Genomic DNA, 18,421 nt, shown 5'->3' on the forward strand with positions numbered 1-18,421 from the left:
TGGTCATACGCTCACCTCGAAGAGCCTCGCTGCTCGGCTGTACCCCCTGCACAGCAGCCATTATGTCAGAGAGGCAGTTCTGGTACTCGTCCTGATGGCTTTGTAAGAGCACCAGAAAAGAACTCCGCAGCTCCTTGACATCCTGTTGAAGTTTCTGCGTGATGAAAACACAGCACAACCGATCATGCCATTATCAGCCACTACAGTCTAACTGTACAACCAATCACAAGAGCCCCACGGAACAGGAAAGAGGCCCACCACCTGCAACCCTGCAGCAGCCTGTTGTGAACTAGGGGCATGTGAAGCACTGGTTCTTCGTCAAACGTGCGAGGTGAGTGTTTGCCACACAGAGCCCAGGTTCCCTTTATTAGTTCTTTCTCATTTGTTTTGTTTTGTTTTGTTTGAGACTGGGTTTCTCTCTGTAACAGCCCTGGCTATCCTGGAACTCACTCTAGACCAGGCTGGCCTTGAACTCACAGAGATCCACCTGCCTCTGCCTCCCAAGTGCTGGGTGGGATTAAAGGTGTGTGTTACCACCGCCCGGCCCTCTTCTGAAATTCTAACTCAATAGCTCTGGGGTTAGTGCTTTGAGAGCAGCTCATTTTATATATTCCACATTATTAAGATCCTTAGAAAAACAGAAGACCAGGATATATGATCAGTTTCTGTAGTACAGCTGCTCACTGTGTAATCATGGACAGTCTTCTGACCCGTTTAACATCCTGGTGGTTTTGGTGGCACACTCGGGCTGTGTTAAGCAAGAGCAAAGCTCTGATGGACTGTCCAGACCAACTTCTGGCGGCTTCATTACCATGAGCTCAGGCCAGGAAGAAGAAATCGCCATACCCATGTGTGTGACAGAGTTCCAGGAAGAGTCTGCATCAGAGTTTTCAGGGAACTTTGGGAACAATGCAGCTAATATCCCGTGCGTCACACATTCCCCCGTCCAACTCCAGCAATTATCCCAGGACTTTCAGCATGATGATTTGACAATGAATAGATGAAAGGATGTGGCATGGTTTAGTATTTACTCTCAATAACACATCCGAATGTTTCTTGAGCTTAAACATATGATTTTTGTCTTTTTAAGTTATGAATAATGGAGATTCCTCCATGCACAGAAACATTTTAATAAAAATGGCAATGCTAGGCTGAATCAAGGTACTTTTATTATATAGAACACAGATATTCAAAGGTAGGCCAATTTTACTAGGGTGGGAGAGAATTTACAATGAGTTCCACATGAATCTATTCTGAATGAACACAGTTCAAGCCTTCATGTCTTACCATGGCAGGTTAATCCTGTTTGCAGATGGTGCTTACATTGTTTTAATGAGTTTGGTTTTTTTTGTTTTTGTTCCTGTTTCCCACCCTGGTCACATTGTTTTTAACATAAGGTAGAACAATGTTTTTAATCAGTGGCATAAAAATATCTACCACAATCTCACGTTGGAGACTTGCCAAACACACTAAGTGAGATACCTTTTTTCCGGGCGTTTCCTCTAGAAGCCACCAACAGTCCAAGGACTGCTCGGATATGATGTAGGGGGATGGGATACCTGTTATTACAAATATTTTCTACCATTAAACTATAAAAAATAACCACTATGGGGGCTGGAGAAATGGCTCAGCAGTTAGAGAGCACTTGGGATCCAGTTCCCAGCACTCACACGGCAGTTCCTAACTGTCTGGAACTACAGTCTCAGGAGGCAGGATGCCCTCTTTTGCCCTGAGGGCAGCTGCATGCATACGGTGCACAGACATGCATGCGGGTAAAACACCCACAGACATAAGAACAACAACAGCTGTGACTCAGGAGACTCAGTTTCCACTGCTGCTATCTCAGGCCATTTGTTTACTGGCCAAAAACTACTTTATGGCTCATTTTTGCTCAGACGCCAATAAATGCTTTGGGCTTTCTTTTACTGAGCATTGGAAAGCTGAACCTGTCTGAGTGCCCTGGGGTGAGCCTCTTCTGACAGAGAAGAGGCAAAGGGGCTCTCCTAAGCCCTACACCACTCAACATTCTGCGTGTGAATGGTGATTTTGGCAACGCTGAGGTCACTTCTACCCTAGTCAGGTAGCCAAGCTGGAGAAAGGCTGCATGAATGCTTCCCTGCTGACACTGCCTCGTTCTGAGCAGAGCATAGGGCCAGGCCTCACGGCTGCTCCTGTTCATCCTTTCCTGGTACTGTATAGAAAGAAACAAAATACAAGGAAGTTTTAAAACCTTGAGAACCCAGCAGGTACCTTCCCCCCAAGAAAAGAAAGTTATTTATTGTTCGTGATACCTATTACACAGGAAGAGAGCCACCAATGGAGCTCAAACTACAGTAGGGCGAGTCAGAGAAGGAATCCTAGAAGTATGGACAGTTCAAGGTTCGGGGTCTTGGGGCCAGGTCTGAAGGCACAGACAGAGCCCAAATCAAGGCTGTGAGTGACAGACCTTGAAAGAGATGTGACAGGAAGGGGGTGCAGAACCTGCACAGCAGTCAGGGACCTGCACATTCACTTATGGGCAGGGCCAAACCTGGGACAGGCTCTCAATAGCCAGGCTTTTCAGCACACAGTTTCCAAAGATCTTTCTGGATTTTTGGGGAGCACTGGGGGAGGTAACAGGAAGTACTCCCTATGGAATACAAGGGGGACAGAGAAAGCATCCAGGCTCCAGGACAAGGCCATTGGCAGGACAGCAGAGGTGCTGGCTGGGTGGGCCGGAGTTCTGCACTGGTTTCCACAGGTGTCGGTAGAGGGGCCCCGAATGAACAAGGTGGTGACTGTGGGGTTCGCCTCATTTTGTTGCTTTCCTGTGTGGGGTTTTTTTTTTGGGGGGGGGCGTCTATCCTTACTCTGTCTTTATAAGCAGTGGATGCTGGCAGGCCCAGCCTCTCAGAGACACCAGCCACACATCTCACAGTGAACCACACTTGTGTTCACATGGAGCCAAAAGCTCACATCACACAGTGCTGTGACCCAATATCAAAGAGCTCACAGGTCAGTGCTCAGTTCTCAGGTAGATGCGCCCTCACTTTTTAGGACGGAGAAGGAAGCAGAGTCTCTGATGTGCTCCTGTGATGGAGACAGTGTCTGAGCTCCTATGGGAGGACCTTGCCGAACACAGACTTCTAGTTTCTGGCTCACTCCCTGGTTGACCCTGAGAGCAGATAAGCTCCCTCAAAAAGGGTGGGTGAGGGCGGAGGATGCCCCTGAGGATGCCCAGCAACTTGTTGTAGACAGATCGAAGGGTGTGGGTGGGTCAGACTGCCTGCCAGATCAGTGTGGAACTGTTCCGAAGTAAAAGGGCTCTAGGGGAAACTGAGAAAGGGGCCTTAGGAACAAGCTTCCACAGCTTGGTTAGCAGCTACTGCAGAGCGCAGTGGCCCTCCAAGATTCACGCTGACAAACAATGTCCACTGTGGGGGGTGATGGAATCATGAGGACTCTACCCTCATAAACGGACAAGACTAGAGAGCTATTTGCTCATCCACTCCAACCACATGAGGACATCTAGACAGTATCAATTAGAGAAACGAGCTGGCCACAGATATCAAACCTGCAGTGCCTTAATCTTGGGACTCCAAAACTGAAAGTAACAAATGCTCTTTGTAAATTATAGAATCTCAGGTATTTTGTTATAGCAACATAAAAAGATTGCAGCAGACATGTATCTGTAGATTTACTAAACACAGAATTGTACAACTTCATATGGATGAATTCATGATGCATAAATTAAACAGAACAGCTGCTGGGTGTATCATTAATGAATCATTCATTAAATACTGTGAGCACCAAGATAAATAATTTAGAATTCATCCCTGTTCCAGTGTAGGATGACATGCTAAGTGTCAACTGAAGAGTGCCTTCCACCTCACTGAATGGGACAAAAGACGGAATGAAAGTCGCTCTCCCTGTGCATCTTTTCCAAGTACAGCAGCTGACTCCAAACAGCCACTTATGCTTGGTCTATCAGCTACAAGACACATTAAAACGTTACCTCTGCCAGTTTCAGGTGCAGAATAGCATTTTCTGTTTCCAGTTCAGCTATTCTTTCTTCTTTGACCTACAACCAAGGATCCGAAAGGAAAACCCATCAACACAGCACTTGCTTGGCCATACTGAAATACTGTGAGTGAACAAGAAAGAGTAGAACCAGTCTCAGCAAAGAACTACAGGGAAGGTCGACTGTGAGATTGCTCAGACTCCTCCACATACTTCAGAGACAAGACAAGCCCACCTCAGTAAGGGCTGGCCTGCTTTCCCACCCACACCCCATGGTTCTGGGCCCTCCCTGCCAAGGGCAGTCCTGATACTACCAGCCGCAGCCCCATGGACTTAACTAGGAATGCAAAACTCCAGATGCTCTGTCCTTTGGTCAGAAAGATACCAGAGAACATTGTGGGAAGTGGAGTGTTTACAAAGGAAGCCATAGAATCAGTCTACCTTCAAAAAACAGAAACAGCCAGGCGGTGGTGGCACACACCTTTAATGCCAGCATTTGAGAAACAGAGGCAGGAGGATCTTTGTGAGTTCAAGGCCAGCCTGGGCTACAGAGTGAGTTCCAGGATAGCCAGGGCTACATAAAGAGACCCTGTCTTGGGTGGAAAAATACATATACATACACATACGGCGTGTGTGTGTGTGTGTGTGTGTGTGTGTGTGTGTGTGTGTGTGTAGTCTTGGAAAGTCAGAAGAGGAAGGATTTATGTAGTCTTGGAGGGTCAGAAGAGAAAAGATTTATGTGAGGATGGGAAGGTGGGGAATGGATGTTGGACTCTGGAAGGAAGCTAGAGCACAGACTGCTAGGATTTTACAAGCCAAAGAAATGGGGTGCATGTTTAACTCCTATACATGACTGGTCCAGGTGCAGTCATCTTATTGGGGGCTCAGTGTCCCAGCTATGGATGCATCATTCCTGGAAACTCAGTTCATCCTGCTGAACATACAGTCTTTTGAATTAAAGGTCAGTACCCTGCTGGTGCTCCAGTCTCCTCAGAGAATAAATTAAGTCCCTCCTTCAAGGGATCCTATCATTCCTGCAAGGGATTCAATCTTTTCTGCAGGAGATTCAGTCCTATCTTTCATGAATCTAGTCATTTTTACTAGAGATTCAGTCCTTCTTGCAGGGACTTTAGTCTCCAGATAGGGGTGCAGTCCCTCCTGTTAAGAGAATTACTTTCTAAATTGGCTCACAAAAAAAAAAAAAGCTGTAATCATTGGAGACAATATTTTCTGTAATTCTAAATTCTGATTGTATAAATCCAAAACCTAGGAGTTATACAGCGTTGTTAAAATTTCTTCAGTTCATTATGAAAAATCTCTGGAATATTTTTGATGAAATTTACTTAATTCCTAGATCTCAAACTATAATAGCAGCTGCAGTTATAAGTCTGGTATGTGTTTGATCAAATTTATTCCAAAATATCCTGATTTTTTTTGGGGGGGGGATGGTACTGTATATGGAATGTTTTCCTAATTTTACTTGGGTTCATTGCTAGAACACAGAAATGCCATTTATTTCTGTAGATGGATGCTATATTCTTCGGTCTTATATAACTTACTTTTTAATGTAAAAGGTTTTAGCAGATTCCTTAGGGTCATACCTATAACACGGTTCCATCTGCAGTGGACTGCCTTATTCTTCCTTTCTGATGCAATGCCTTTTCCTTCATTTTCCTCCTGAAATGCTCAAGCTACACCACTAGAACAATGCTGGACAGCAAGCAGTGCCAGAAGGGTGCGTTCCCCATGGTCCTGGGGTACAAGCGTTTCTGAAGTCTGGCCCAATTAGAATGGGACTTAGAAAAAAGTCTGTGAGGACAACCTTTCAGGGTTGCTCTGACCCTAGAAGGTTCTCTCCAGTGCCTTTGCTAGGCCATGGCATAACCTGTGGCTTGCTATGTAACACCCCCACCCCCCAACTTGATGGGGTGAAGTATTAAGTCCCAGTAGGAATCTCAGCAGGTAACATTTGAAGACAGTGCCTACAAGGTGACTGATTCAAAGAAGCCTTGGAGGGTGGGTTCCTTTGCAATTTCATTGGTGTCCTTCTGAATGCAACCCCGGAGCCACAGGCTCTTCAAGGGTGCACAGAAGGAAGACCCCAGGACACCATGGGGAAGCAGCCACCTGCAAACCAAGGAAAGACTTGGGGCCAAATCTCTGGCCCAAGTCTTCCAACCTCAAGCCCACAGAAACTTCTGCACAGTTCTGGAGGCAGCCCTCAAAGACTGAAAAGTGCATTCTTGGTGTGCCTTGAGCCTGCCACTCACTGCTGCAAACCCATATCTCCTGTGAGAGCTTCAATCTACCCTCATTCATGGATCTTCTCCTGAGCAAATCTTGAGCCAGCTCTGCTCAGTCAAGTGCCCTCCTCTGAGCTTTCAGCCTGCCTTTAGCTTATCATGCAGCCTGGGACCTACAACTGAGGTGGGCGTGGGGGGGGGGACGGGGACACGGACGACGGACTATGCTGTGGGATGGTCTGTATGTCAAATGTGTTGCTGATTGGTCAATGAATAAATCACTGATTGGCAGTGGCCAGGCAGGAAGTATAGGCGGGACTAACAGAGAGAAAAATTGAGAGAACAGGAAGCTGGGAGGGGAGACACTGCCAGCCGCCATCAGGACAAGAAAGATGTAAAGTACCGGTAAGCCACAAGCCACGTGGCAAGGTATAGATTAATAGAAATGGATTAATTTAAGCTGTAAGAACAGTTAGCAAGAAGCCTGTCACGGCCATACAGTTTGAAACCAATATAAGTGTCTGTGTTTACTTGATCGGGTTTGAGCGGCTTGGGACTGGCGGGTGAGAGAGATTTGTCCTGACTGTGGGCCAGGCAGGAAAACTCTAGCAACAAATGGCGCCCAACGTGGGGCAAGAGTTTCCACCTAAAACCTGAGAAAAAAGATTCTAAAACGGAGCTAAAAACAGCTTCCTAATTGTCTCTCTCAAATGAGTGGCAGCTGCCGGTTTGAGCTACTGGCGGGTTCCTAGTGTGCGCGCTCGACCTGCGATATGGCGGGAATGAGGCCTCTGCAAGTGGCACATTAAGCTACATTGTGGATTTAGCCTTTGCTAGTACAAAACAAAAAAAGAGGTTTCTGGGCTACACGCTGCTTGGATAAAAACATAGACCCACGATGGCTCCCAGAGCTGGCGGTAAGCATACCGCCGCCATGTTGGGAAGCTGAGGTGGGTGGAGCCAGCAGCCACAGCTGCTGCAGCTTAAAGCAACAGATTCACAATAAGACAGATTCAGATATAATAGTTTAAAATGTGTGTAAAATATACGTAGGCTTAAAAGAGACAAAAAAAGGTGATATATACAGTATAGAAACAAATACATAGTTTTAAAAAATAAAGTCTTTAAAGAGACAGTAAAATTAATATAAAAATAAGCCACATGAAGATAAATATTACACAGAGAATCTGGATTGTGTTGTCTTTGGGATTTTTAACTGCAGAAAAACATTTGATTGTAAAAGCTGTTGAGTTATGCCAAAATGTATATTTTAAAAGTACCTTGACTTCAAAATTTGGATGTAAGGATATGTTGCTTTGGAAAAGAGTCTCTTTTGTTTCCACAGAAAGCAAGAGGCTATGGATTTGTTCCAGAGTAAGATACATCAGGTTTGACCAGCCAAGACCCCCTGAAAGGTGACACCAAGGCCCAGATGATCCAACATCCAGAACCGTTTCAAGGCAACTGGCTCAGATGATACAGCCTCACGGACTACTCCATGATCCTAAAATTTTCTTTGTTTCCCCAGAAGATACAGCGCCCCCCTCCAGCAGGAAGTAGTAAGAGAAACTACGCCCAAATTCCCAAATATACCAAGCTGACTTTGGAGATGTGTAAAGGTTAAAACCTTCCTTTTTAAGAAAAGAAAAGGGGAGATGCTGTGGGATGGTCTGTATGTCAAATGTGTTGCTGATTGGTCAATAAATAAATCACTGATTGGCAGTGGCCAGGCAGGAAGTATAGGCGGGACTAACAGAGAGAAAAATTGAGAGAACAGGAAGCTGGGAGGGGAGACACTGCCAGCCGCCATCAGGCAAGGTATAGATTAATAGAAATGGATTAATTTAAGCTGTAAGAACAGTTAGCAAGAAGCCTGTCACGGCCATACAGTTTGAAACCAATATAAGTGTCTGTGTTTACTTGATCGGGTTTGAGCGGCTTGGGACTGGCGGGTGAGAGAGATTTGTCCTGACTGTGGGCCAGGCAGAAAAACTCTAACAACAGGACTAGATCTCAAACTTCTTGGCCTGTGTGGGACTTCCACTCTGCTCACTGTGGGACTGGGTGACGGGAGCCCTCACACTCACCTCAGCCCAGTGTTGGATTTGGTGAGAAGTACTGAGATGTGTCCCTCACGGTGAGGTAAAGTGGTCCTGAGTTGGGCGCTGAGGCACACAGCCCCAGGGTGAAGCTTTTGCACAGCTGAGCTGGGGCTTCGAAGCAGACAGAAATGTGCTGCCCTCAAAGAATTCAGCACTTTTGCTGGAACGAATGCTTCCTCCTTCAGTGTGCACTCTTAGGCAAATTTGCAAAGATCTGAAATGCTGTGTCTCTCACCAGTTTTCCTTGGAACTCACCTACAGAGCTCCCCATCTTCTTCAACCCTAGAAGCCTTGTCCTTCAAGGGGCAAGTTAGGCAGTCAGCTGTCTCTCTGGCCAGGAACCACTACCTGCTACAGACTGTTACATTTTTTTGGTTTTGGTTTTTCCAGACAGGGTTTCTCTGTGTAGCTCTGGCTCTGCTGGAACTTGCTCTACAGACCAGGCTGGCCTTAAACTCAGAAATCCGCCTGCCTCTGCCTCCCAAATGCTGGTATTAAAGGCGTGTGCCACCACTGCGCAGCAAACTGTCACTTTTAAAATGCAGATCAGACCATGTCTTCCCTCCAATAATTTCACTTCTGAAGTGTCTCCATGACTGGTAGAACTAAGTCTTTAGGTGTCCATCAAGAGCCTGTGTGGCCTACGTTTCTGGTCCCTCAGCCTCTATACCACCAAGGCCTGGCTGGTCACATATCACTCTCCACAGAGACCTCTGTCTTCTAAGCCTTCAGGTTCCACTGTGCAACAGGAGCTTCCGGTCCCTACAGCCCACCCATGTACTCTTAACTTTTGTTATAGATCTTGTAAGGTTGGGGATCCCTGCTGGGTATGGTATTGATATTTTTATTTACTTTATCAATCTATTGGTTCTGCTGTGTGCTCTAAGAGGGCAACGGTTAGGATTATATAATAACTGTTGGTTAACCATTGTAGTCCCCAAGCTTGCTCAGTACAAAGATTTCAGCAGAGCTGAGGAAGGTGCCAGGTTAGGAGACCCCCGAGGTGGGCTGAAGGGACCGGTGAGAGGTCAGCGATACCTCAAGTGGGAGTTGAAGGAAGGAGCCTTAAGGGCAGTTGGGACAAAACAGGTCAATCATCCTTAGATCCTGGATGCTGAGACCAGGCAGATGGAGTCGGTCTCCTTCCTGAGAGAGCTCAAGGTGAGATTCACAACTCAGTATGATTCCCAAGCCAACCATAGTTCTCCCAGGTCCCCCACAACCCTGGAAGGCGTGGTTTCAAACCCCGGGCTCCCGTCATACTCACCCGCATTTGATGGTGAAGCTGTCGCAACCCCTGTTCTGAGAAGCCCCACAGCTTACGGTGACCCGGCATTTTCCCAGCAGCGAGTGAAGGGCGTGGCTAAGTCACGGAGTCTCTTTCCCTGACTGCTTGCTCATACGCATGCGCTGTGCCTACCCGCAGAAGTTTCTCCCGGGCGCTGCTTACCGGCTCATAGCTCATAGAACATCGGCGGCGTTGCTCATGCCTTTTCAAGAACAGCGGGATCCCCGTACTTGTAGAATATAAATCGCCGTACCATAGCCTTGAAAACCTATCTCACCTCTTCCCAGTCCTCTCGGGTCCTGCCTCCTGAGCCTCTCTCCCTGATGAGAGGCTTTCTTTCCCAAGAGAGCCTACCATACCTACAATGTCAGCCCCCACAGGTCCTGTGTTCATGTTAATTACACACCAGTGGCCTGCTTCTGTGTTCTCACCCCCGACCCACCCATGCAGGCAGGCTGCCTGGGAATGCAGGGTAAGCAGGGTCAGCATCGCCTGTATACTGCTTGACAAGTTAAAGCAATCTCAAGACCGGCACTTGTACTCCTGTGAGTAACCGGGTGAGATTCTACAGGAATAAATCACCTATCACTAGGGGTGTAAAATTCCTACTGCCCAGTCAACCAACCTACATTTTGCATAATCTTATTAATAAACACATCTGAAATCACCTTATTACCAGGATACCTTTTATGCAATGTGCTTAATCACTGAGCATGTTCAGGGAGTCCAGTGACCAAGATAGGAAAGTGAAATGAGACATGGTCCCAGTGGCCATTTGGGATTGCTGAATGCACAAGCACCAGTCACCACGACGACCAAGTTCTCATATGGGACTCTTGTGAAAATGTCACCCTAGTCTTTAGCTGGTTGTATCATCAATCAAACAGCACTTACCCACAGACAGAAAAACAACTGAGGGACGCAGGAGTGACACTCAGCATTGTTTAATGAAGTAGTGACAGATGGAAATGGGGGAGAGGAAGGCTGGCCTTACAAATATAAACTTTGTCAGCACTTTGAAAACAATAGCAAATACACTTAAATAGATACAAAGTTTATTAAAAATAGGCTGCAACTGAAATACAGTAGAAGTGGAAACAACAGCAGTTGGGCGTTTCCCCACAGAACACACGCTATGTAACGTGCTCTTACAACACATATTCACATTGGATCTCACTGTCCAGGGATGGCCAAGTCTATTTCACTATGGGTTCACAAACACACGTGCGGCTTTTTCAGACGTTTGCAGGTTCTTGTGTGCATCTGTCTTCCCAGGTACAAGCCACAGCAGGTGTCTGCTCTTCTCTGGGAGGTGTGGCTGTGCCACCCAAAGGCTGCCAGTGTGCTCCAGACACAAGGAGATTGCACTTCCTAGGCAAGGCAAGTGTGCAAATCCTTCACTAACTCTCAGGACCATTCGATTCTCTTACAGAGGAAACAGCAAAGGCACACTTTCAAATAGGAAGCTTGATAGACATAAAAAATATTTACACTTGTATTTCAACAATTTATCATACAGTTCTTATTAAAAGTGGTTTTTAGGGCTGCAAATGCCTCTGTTCTATTTGAAAGTGTGCCTATTTTCCTAATGTACAGATCTGTAAGAGGACAGGATGGTACAGAAAGATCATCTGGACCCACATTAGGGCTTTGCCAAATAGGAAGTGTGCTTGAAATCATAAAGCTTGCTTTCACACAAAAATGAACAACTGATCTCTGTCTCTCACGCTCAGCTGGAGGAATGACAGCACAAATTCACAACTTAAAATTAAACTCCGTTATGCTGTGAAAGAAATGCAGATTCAATCACCACAAGTTATTCTTATATTTAAATTCGGATGGCACAGCAAGCGACCCCTCCCTTTTCTGACAGTGTACCGACACAGATCCTCCTTCACTGGATTTAAAATTCCTGACAGCCGTGTTTGATGGCCGCCTGTGAGCTCCCACTCTCCTCAGATGTCTTTGCTCCTCCCTACACGAATCCTGTTAGCTCGAGAACTCTAGATCCTTTGGAATATCTGAAGTATCAGGTAACTTCCTAACATAACCGTCATCTTTAATTTTCACCATTGATTAGTCTAATGATGATTTGGTATTTATGAAAATAAAATCCCCTAAGATTAAATCTTTAAAATTTTGAGAATTTTCAAAATTAAATTATTAATTTGATACTCAATCTTAAACATTTAGTATTGATCAGGAGGCTCACATTTGTCAAGAATGATGTGCTGTGCACCTTACATATGAGAAACTCCATCTAGTCACCTAATGCACATTACAGAAGGTACAGTGGGGACATCTGCCCTGGGGCTAGGGAGGAGGCAGCTCCAGGCCAGGTCCTGTGTCTCCTGAACACAGGCTCCACTAGAACACAGCAATGGTCTGTGTTCTTTAGCTATCACTGTCTGGTAGCCAAGTGGAGTTTTGAGAAAGAACAGAAAGATCATTTCTTGGTCTACTGTCCTTGGAATGACGATGGGAAGAGAGGGTAGAGGAAATACCCTGTGATCTTTACTGCCCTTCACTCTGTCCTGTGAGCCCAGGACTCCCCAAAGAAGCTAACAAAAAAAAAGATAACTTCATGTGAGTCAAATCAATGAGAACTAGGCAGGATTTTCTTGGTAAAGTAAAACAAGATTTCTTAGAATTGGAACATCTCTAACTTGCAACCATTTTAGAAACAGAAATGAGAAATCACTTAGACACAGAACTGTCCCCTCCTCTTCAGGCTCACCCCATAAACCACTGCCCAGGGCAGACTCGTGTGAGCACAGTGCCCTCTCTGTCCTCTCACTTGGTGTTCAGTTCATTCTCCAGTTCTGTTAATTTACGAGATGCTTTTACTTTGTCAGACACATCTTGACCTTGTGAAAACAGGCGCTGACGCTCTTTAAATGTCAGGTTTTCAGGGGCTCCAGAACTGCCAGGTAAGTCTGCATCTTGGCTGCACAAGAGAAAAACACAAAAGATTATGCATCAAAATACAAGTACCCAGCCTTTCAGTTGAGTTTTCAGAGGGGTCACAGGGTTTCAGGGACACTCGTTTGTTGTTGCACATCACTGTATCATGTGCTGGGGCTGAGACAAACTACATCTATGCTATGGTCTGAACAGAACTTTAAAGGCCAATATATGCTCATATAATTAAATTTAAATGAACAGAGAGGGCAGGGACAGTGGCACAGGCCTACAATCAACCAGGGCCAAACAGTTAAGATTTCAACTTAAAAAAAAAATTCCCCCAACAGTAATAAATAAATACATCCATGTAGAAAAGGGGCAAAATATTACCTTTACTTAACACAGTAACTTTCAAAAATGAATAAGGGGACTAGAGAAGTCTCAGTGCTTAACCAGAGATTATGTACATACTAGGAATACATGGCAGCCAGCCTATAATTATAGCTTCAGAAGGAAGAGAGAGGATTTCCAGAGCAGGCTGGCTAGCACGACCAGCATATTGATGACACACCCTGTCCCAATGAGTAAGGTGGAAGAATGACTTGAGGATGATCTCTGTCACCCCCAGGCCTCCACCAGCACGCACACACATACACACATGTGCACACACAGAGATGTGTCTGTGTGCCTGGTGCCTCCATTCATACTAAAAATGGAAAAGGAAAACAGCAAACTCAATGAGTTCAATTTCAGCAAGCAGGCACTTCTTGCCAGCTAAACAAGTTTAATGAATGAGGGTACAGTTTAAAAACACAGCATTTCCACAAACCTCCCACATAGTTGAAAGGCATTAACAGACACCCCAGTCTAATAGTAAAAGACAGACCAGCACCGTTACGAGGGCAGACAACAATCCCAGAAGGGATCAGCCCGTGCTAACAAGGTTGCACTAACAGGCCTGGCCTTCATGTCTCTAGCAGTTCAGTCTTACAGCAGGCAGTCCAGGATCACTACCTCAAACAGAAGCCATGTTAGCAACATCAACTATAAAAAAGCCTACACGTGTAGTGAATATTATTTAAAGGTGTGTTACTTTTGCTTAGGTTGCATTTGTTCAACTCTGTGAAGCTGTGTTACTGTGCCTGTCTAAAACACCTGATGGCCTAATAAAGAACTGCCCAAGATCAAGGCAGGAGAAAGGATAGATGGGGCTAGCAGGCAGACAGAATATATAGGAGGAGAAATCTGGGAGGAGAGATCAAGGAGGAGCCAGAGAAGGAGGAGAACTCCGGGGACCAGCCACCCAGCTACACAGCAAGCCACAGAGTAAGAGCAAGATTTACAGAAGTCAGAAAATGGGGAAAAGCCCAGAGGCAAAAGGTAGACGGGATCATTTAAGTTAAGAAAAGCTGGCTAGAAATAATCCAAGCTAAGGCTCGGCATTCATAAGTAATAAGTCTCCGTCTGTGTGTGAACTTATTAGGGAGCTGGGTGGTGCCCCCTCCCCCAAAAAGAGTAAAAAAAACAACAAAATACATGGACAGGTGTGGTGACTCACACCTGTAATCATAGTACTAGGGAGACCGAGGCACGGGGAATACCACAAGTTTGAGGCCAGTGTGGCTACATAGTAAGTTCTAGACCTACAGAGACAGACTCTGTCTTAGGGGAAACACCCATCCCCCCACCACCCCACCCCCCCCCCACCCCGTGCGCGCACTACATTCTCACATGACTTTGTACAGTAAAACACACCCAGATGCCTGATGAGGTCTGACACAATCCAGCAAGGGCAGGAGAAGGAGAATGACCCAGCCCGGCCCAGCCCGACTACCTTCTAGTGTGCTTCTCTCTTGGGTCCCAAGGAGCATCATGGGCCCCCAAAGCTGTCCCAGCAGATCCAGTGTAAGAGTGTGGTCCTTTTCCATGAAAAAAAAAAAAAAAGTCCAAGTTAAAGTATTTAATTATCTCTAAAACTTTACTCATGACCGAGTGTCTGCAGGAAAACAAGGCTCCTTGAATTATCGAGAAAATGAGAAATCAAAGGCTCTTCACATGCACAAAGATTCATCAGTGTAAAATTCATCCGCCCAATAACTGACATCAGGCCTTTTGTTCTCAGAATGGACAAACTGGAACAGTCTTTAAAAAACATCTCAAGTCAGCACATGGCACAATGATCACAAATACAGAAGACAAACCCACAGGAGACTTAAGTGGGAAGTAAGCAAAATATTTTAGACATACTCCAACACACTGTAGGAGTTTTGCTTTTGTCTGTTTTTTAAAAATTTTATTTACTTATATTTTATGTCTGAGTCCTCTGCATGTATACCTGAATGCCAGAAAAGGGCATCAGATCCTATTATAGATGGTTGTGAGCCACCATGTGGTTGCTGGGAATTGAACTCGGGACTTCAGTGCTCTTAACCCAAGTCATCTCTGCAGCCACAATCACTGAGAACAAATGTAACCCCTAAGTTTAAGAGTTAAACCTATGTCTATGATTAAAGTTCCTCTGTTTAGGATTAACTACTAGATTTCTTTTTCAAGATAGATGTAATTATTAAAAGCAAAATCAAGCCTTTGACACAAATGAGCTACCCAAACCAAACTAGAACAAAATTCCTAGCATTCCACATTAGTGCTGATAAATTCCCAAGAAAACAAATGTGAGGGCAGAGTTAGGTTAGCCTTATGCACACCATGTCTGTCTTGGCTAAGAAACCACAGTTGAGCTTGATGCCCACCAGTTAGCCAACATTTGCCAAGACTTCAAGAGGCACAAAGAGATAATACAGATAAAGGTTTACCAGGTATCAAATTATATAATACTGTAATAATAGTATTTACAGTATATACTGAAACATTACAAAATACAGTAAGGGGGCTGGAGAAGGAACTCAACAGTTCAGAAGATCAGGGTTGGGTTCCTAGCACCCATGTAGAGGCTTACAACCATCTCAATTTCCTAGTGACACAGATACTCATGCAGACAAAACACTCACAAAATTAAAACAGATTCCCATTTGAGAAATCAGCTTCTAACAAAATAGAGTACAAAAGGCTTAGAATATTTGGCAAACATGGATAAGATTGGATTAAATAGAACACAAAATGATCACCATGTTTCTACGTGAAAACACTCCACTTTAGATACGAGACAGGAGAATGGATCTTCTTTCATATAAAGAGCCTGTGGGTAGAGTATTTTGGACTTAATCTAGACAGAGCCCAGCAGCCTTCAAACTGCAACCTCAAAACACCCCAAGTTAACCACAGAGCAGGTCATCTTCAGCAAAGACTCAAAAAAAAAGAAAGAAAAAAGAGCAGAAAACATACTTCTACTTCCTGGCAATCCACAGTGGATTCTTACATGGGTAACTTGCATAGTTGGTTTCAATGCCCAACTTTATATTCATTTGTCTGTTATTAACAACACTGATTTGTATTTCTGTGCTTTGCTGAGAGTGACACTGGCTTGTTCCATGAGCAAAAATCAGTTCTTCAAATCTTCCAGAGTGTTCAGAGTTTGACATAATGTCAAAATTTTGAGCTGGCTATATGTATAAAATTGCCAATCATAATTAATTTTCAAAGCGCTCTAGTAAAACAAAAACATCATTTAAAGATATATTGCCGTTGAATTTCAGTCTTAATCATTTCAATTCCACAAGCTCTGTATCTCATATGACCCCTGGAAGAGGCCATCTCCCACCTGCAGAGGCATGCTTCACCAGAGAAAGGGCTAGACAAAGCACATGAAAGAGATGGAGATGACAAGGCCAGAGCGCTGATGTGTGTGCTGCAGATGACCTGCTCCGGAGTGGTTCATTAGGTGTGAGATGAAGCAAGGGTTAGTAGTGCATCTGATGGCCAAAATGGACAGGTATGATTCCTAACTATATTGAGACTATCAAATCTGTCTAACATTCATAAAATTTGATATTAGATCAATAGCATTTTGCTTCAAAATTTATTGCTATTCCATAAATGCCTTGAAAGAGCACCGAATTCTCAACATTTAAAACAGAAATTTTATAAAAGGATTAGATTTTTGGCTTTCAGTGTGACTTAATGATACTACTACATACCAATTCTCCAGAATAGATTACAAGTCTGATACAGGTGGGGAAAAAAAAGACAGAATTCTGGCAAAACTCACTCCACTGAGTCTTAAGAGAGGTTGGCTTCTCTCAGAACTGCTCAGTTTACATGTCTGTGTAAAAACCACACAGAATTTTGAAGCCACTCACCTTCATCTAAATAACAATTCTGACATCATGATGTCAGAATTCCATTTCCTTTATGGCCAAGGTAGTTGGAAGTCTCAATCTGAATATAATTGAGCTATACCTTCAGCATAAATTCAATGCTTACTACAACTCTGTGGGCAATGGCCTCTGTGCTGTCATTAATAGCGCCCTTCCCCAACTCAGAAGCTGCAAGCCTACAGAGGCTTGGGTGCTAGTGCTATGATGTACAAGAGAGCAAGATAATGAAAGGGAATGGAACAAGTAAGAGGGACAGAGGAAAAACTTCAAGACTAGGGTCTGTGGGCAAGGGCTGCCTGTGTTAGGAGTAAAGCTGTACTGTTAACTAGTTCAGTGGATGTCGCAACACCCAACCAAGCTTCCACAAATGTATGAGTCACTGCACAGGCCTCAGGAACAGAACCAAATGTTCTATTCACATTATATGACGTCAACTTAAAGTGCAGCTGATACTCTGGCACTCTGTCTTTAGAGACACTAGTATGTTTGGGAAGGCACTTATTGACCAAAGGTAAGAATTACTTGAAGAGGTATACACACAAAAAAGCCAAGACCAACAGTACTTGAAATAATTTGGTAATGGTGGAGGACTGACTCCTGTCAGTGGATTAAAGAGACGGAATACCTTAAAGTATAAGAGAAATTGGAGTACCAAGGCTAAATTAACAGAGCATTAGCACAAACACCACAATCAGGGGCAGAGGGAGATCACATGCTGAGAGTGATCAGGTGATAATACCCAAGGCCAAGACAGGCATGGTCTCACTGTACCGTACCAAGTAGCAGGGGTACAGAGATCCCAGGCTCAATCATCAAGACAAGAGAGGTCTGATTCGCCATTCCCTCTTTTACCTCTACCTTTCCAGTGGCCGGGACGGAGGAAACTCGGTTTGCCTGGAGGGGGTGGGGGCTGGCCTGCTCTGATAGCAGTACTGTTGGCTTTGGCCAAGGGTAGCTGGAATGAGTTGGAGAGAAAGATGCCATCCGAGGCTGGGCGTGGCTGGCAGGGGGGCTGCTGCGGCTTAAGGGCAGCAAGAGGAAGGTGCCCATGAGACTTCCTTGTGCTGGGGTACTTATCCTGACCTGCTGGGCCGCAGTCCTCCTCATCATCATCATCATCATACGCAACAAACTTGGCAGTGAACAGCGAGTCTGGGGAGAGGGCCTGTGTTTTGAGGTAGGAGGCGTTCCGCTGAGGTGGGGGAGGAGGGGCGCTGGGTGCTGGGGACGGGGGTGGGGGCTCATAGTCCCGTGGAAGTGGAGGTCGGCTCAGCCCAGGCTCTTCGGGCTCCAGCAACCTGCGTGCTGCCTCGTCGTGCTGTCTGCGCCTCTCAGCTTCTAGGCGGCTGTAATACCCTTCCTCCTGTCGCCTCTGCAGGCGGGAATAGACAAGAGTGCAAAAGGTCAAGGGTCAGAGGGGATCAGTGGACACTCTGTGCCTCCACAGGGAATGACAGGTACACTGATCATCACTACCCATTACTGCACTGGCATGTCTACGGGACATCATATTCCAGTGTCATAATTATTGTAACAGAAGAGGCAGGCCAACTCAGCTCTTCTCGTCTCAAGATTTATGAATACACACATACTGTTCCACACTAACACAAA

The 18,421-nt window shown here is 45.2% G+C and overlaps 2 protein-coding genes across 22 annotated transcripts in view; both read right to left on the minus strand.

The window, feature by feature from the left end:
* Window positions 1-10,442, minus strand: part of Kif25 (kinesin family member 25) — a 40,169-nt gene extending 29,727 nt beyond the window's left edge. Inside the window, exons 1-3 of one of the 4 annotated variants that reach the window (XM_052750781.1) lie at window positions 9,612-10,442; window positions 3,995-4,060; window positions 16-154 (exon numbers count right to left, since the gene is read on the minus strand). In XM_052750781.1, the coding sequence (XP_052606741.1) occupies window positions 16-154; window positions 3,995-4,060; window positions 9,612-9,680 (274 nt within the window). In that variant the 5' untranslated portion in view covers window positions 9,681-10,442. Of the gene's footprint in view, window positions 1-15; window positions 2,192-3,994; window positions 4,124-9,611 lie in introns of all 4 variants that reach the window. The other 3 variants (XM_052750784.1, XM_052750783.1, XM_052750782.1) reach the window with 3 other exon arrangements.
* A 118-nt stretch (window positions 10,443-10,560) lies between these two features.
* Afdn (afadin, adherens junction formation factor) overlaps window positions 10,561-18,421 on the minus strand; it is a 132,837-nt gene continuing 124,976 nt past the window's right edge. For 11 of the 18 annotated variants that reach the window (XM_052750769.1, XM_052750759.1, XM_052750760.1 and 8 more), the window contains one exon: window positions 14,462-18,182. In XM_052750769.1, the coding sequence (XP_052606729.1) occupies window positions 17,616-18,182 (567 nt within the window). In that variant the 3' untranslated portion in view covers window positions 14,462-17,615. The other 7 variants (XM_052750775.1, XM_052750773.1, XM_052750774.1 and 4 more) reach the window with 1 other exon arrangement.

This window comes from Peromyscus californicus, unplaced genomic scaffold, assembly GCF_007827085.1.
Source record: "Peromyscus californicus insignis strain IS unplaced genomic scaffold, ASM782708v3 Scaffold_22__1_contigs__length_63687245, whole genome shotgun sequence".
NCBI lineage: Eukaryota > Metazoa > Chordata > Mammalia > Rodentia > Cricetidae > Peromyscus > Peromyscus californicus.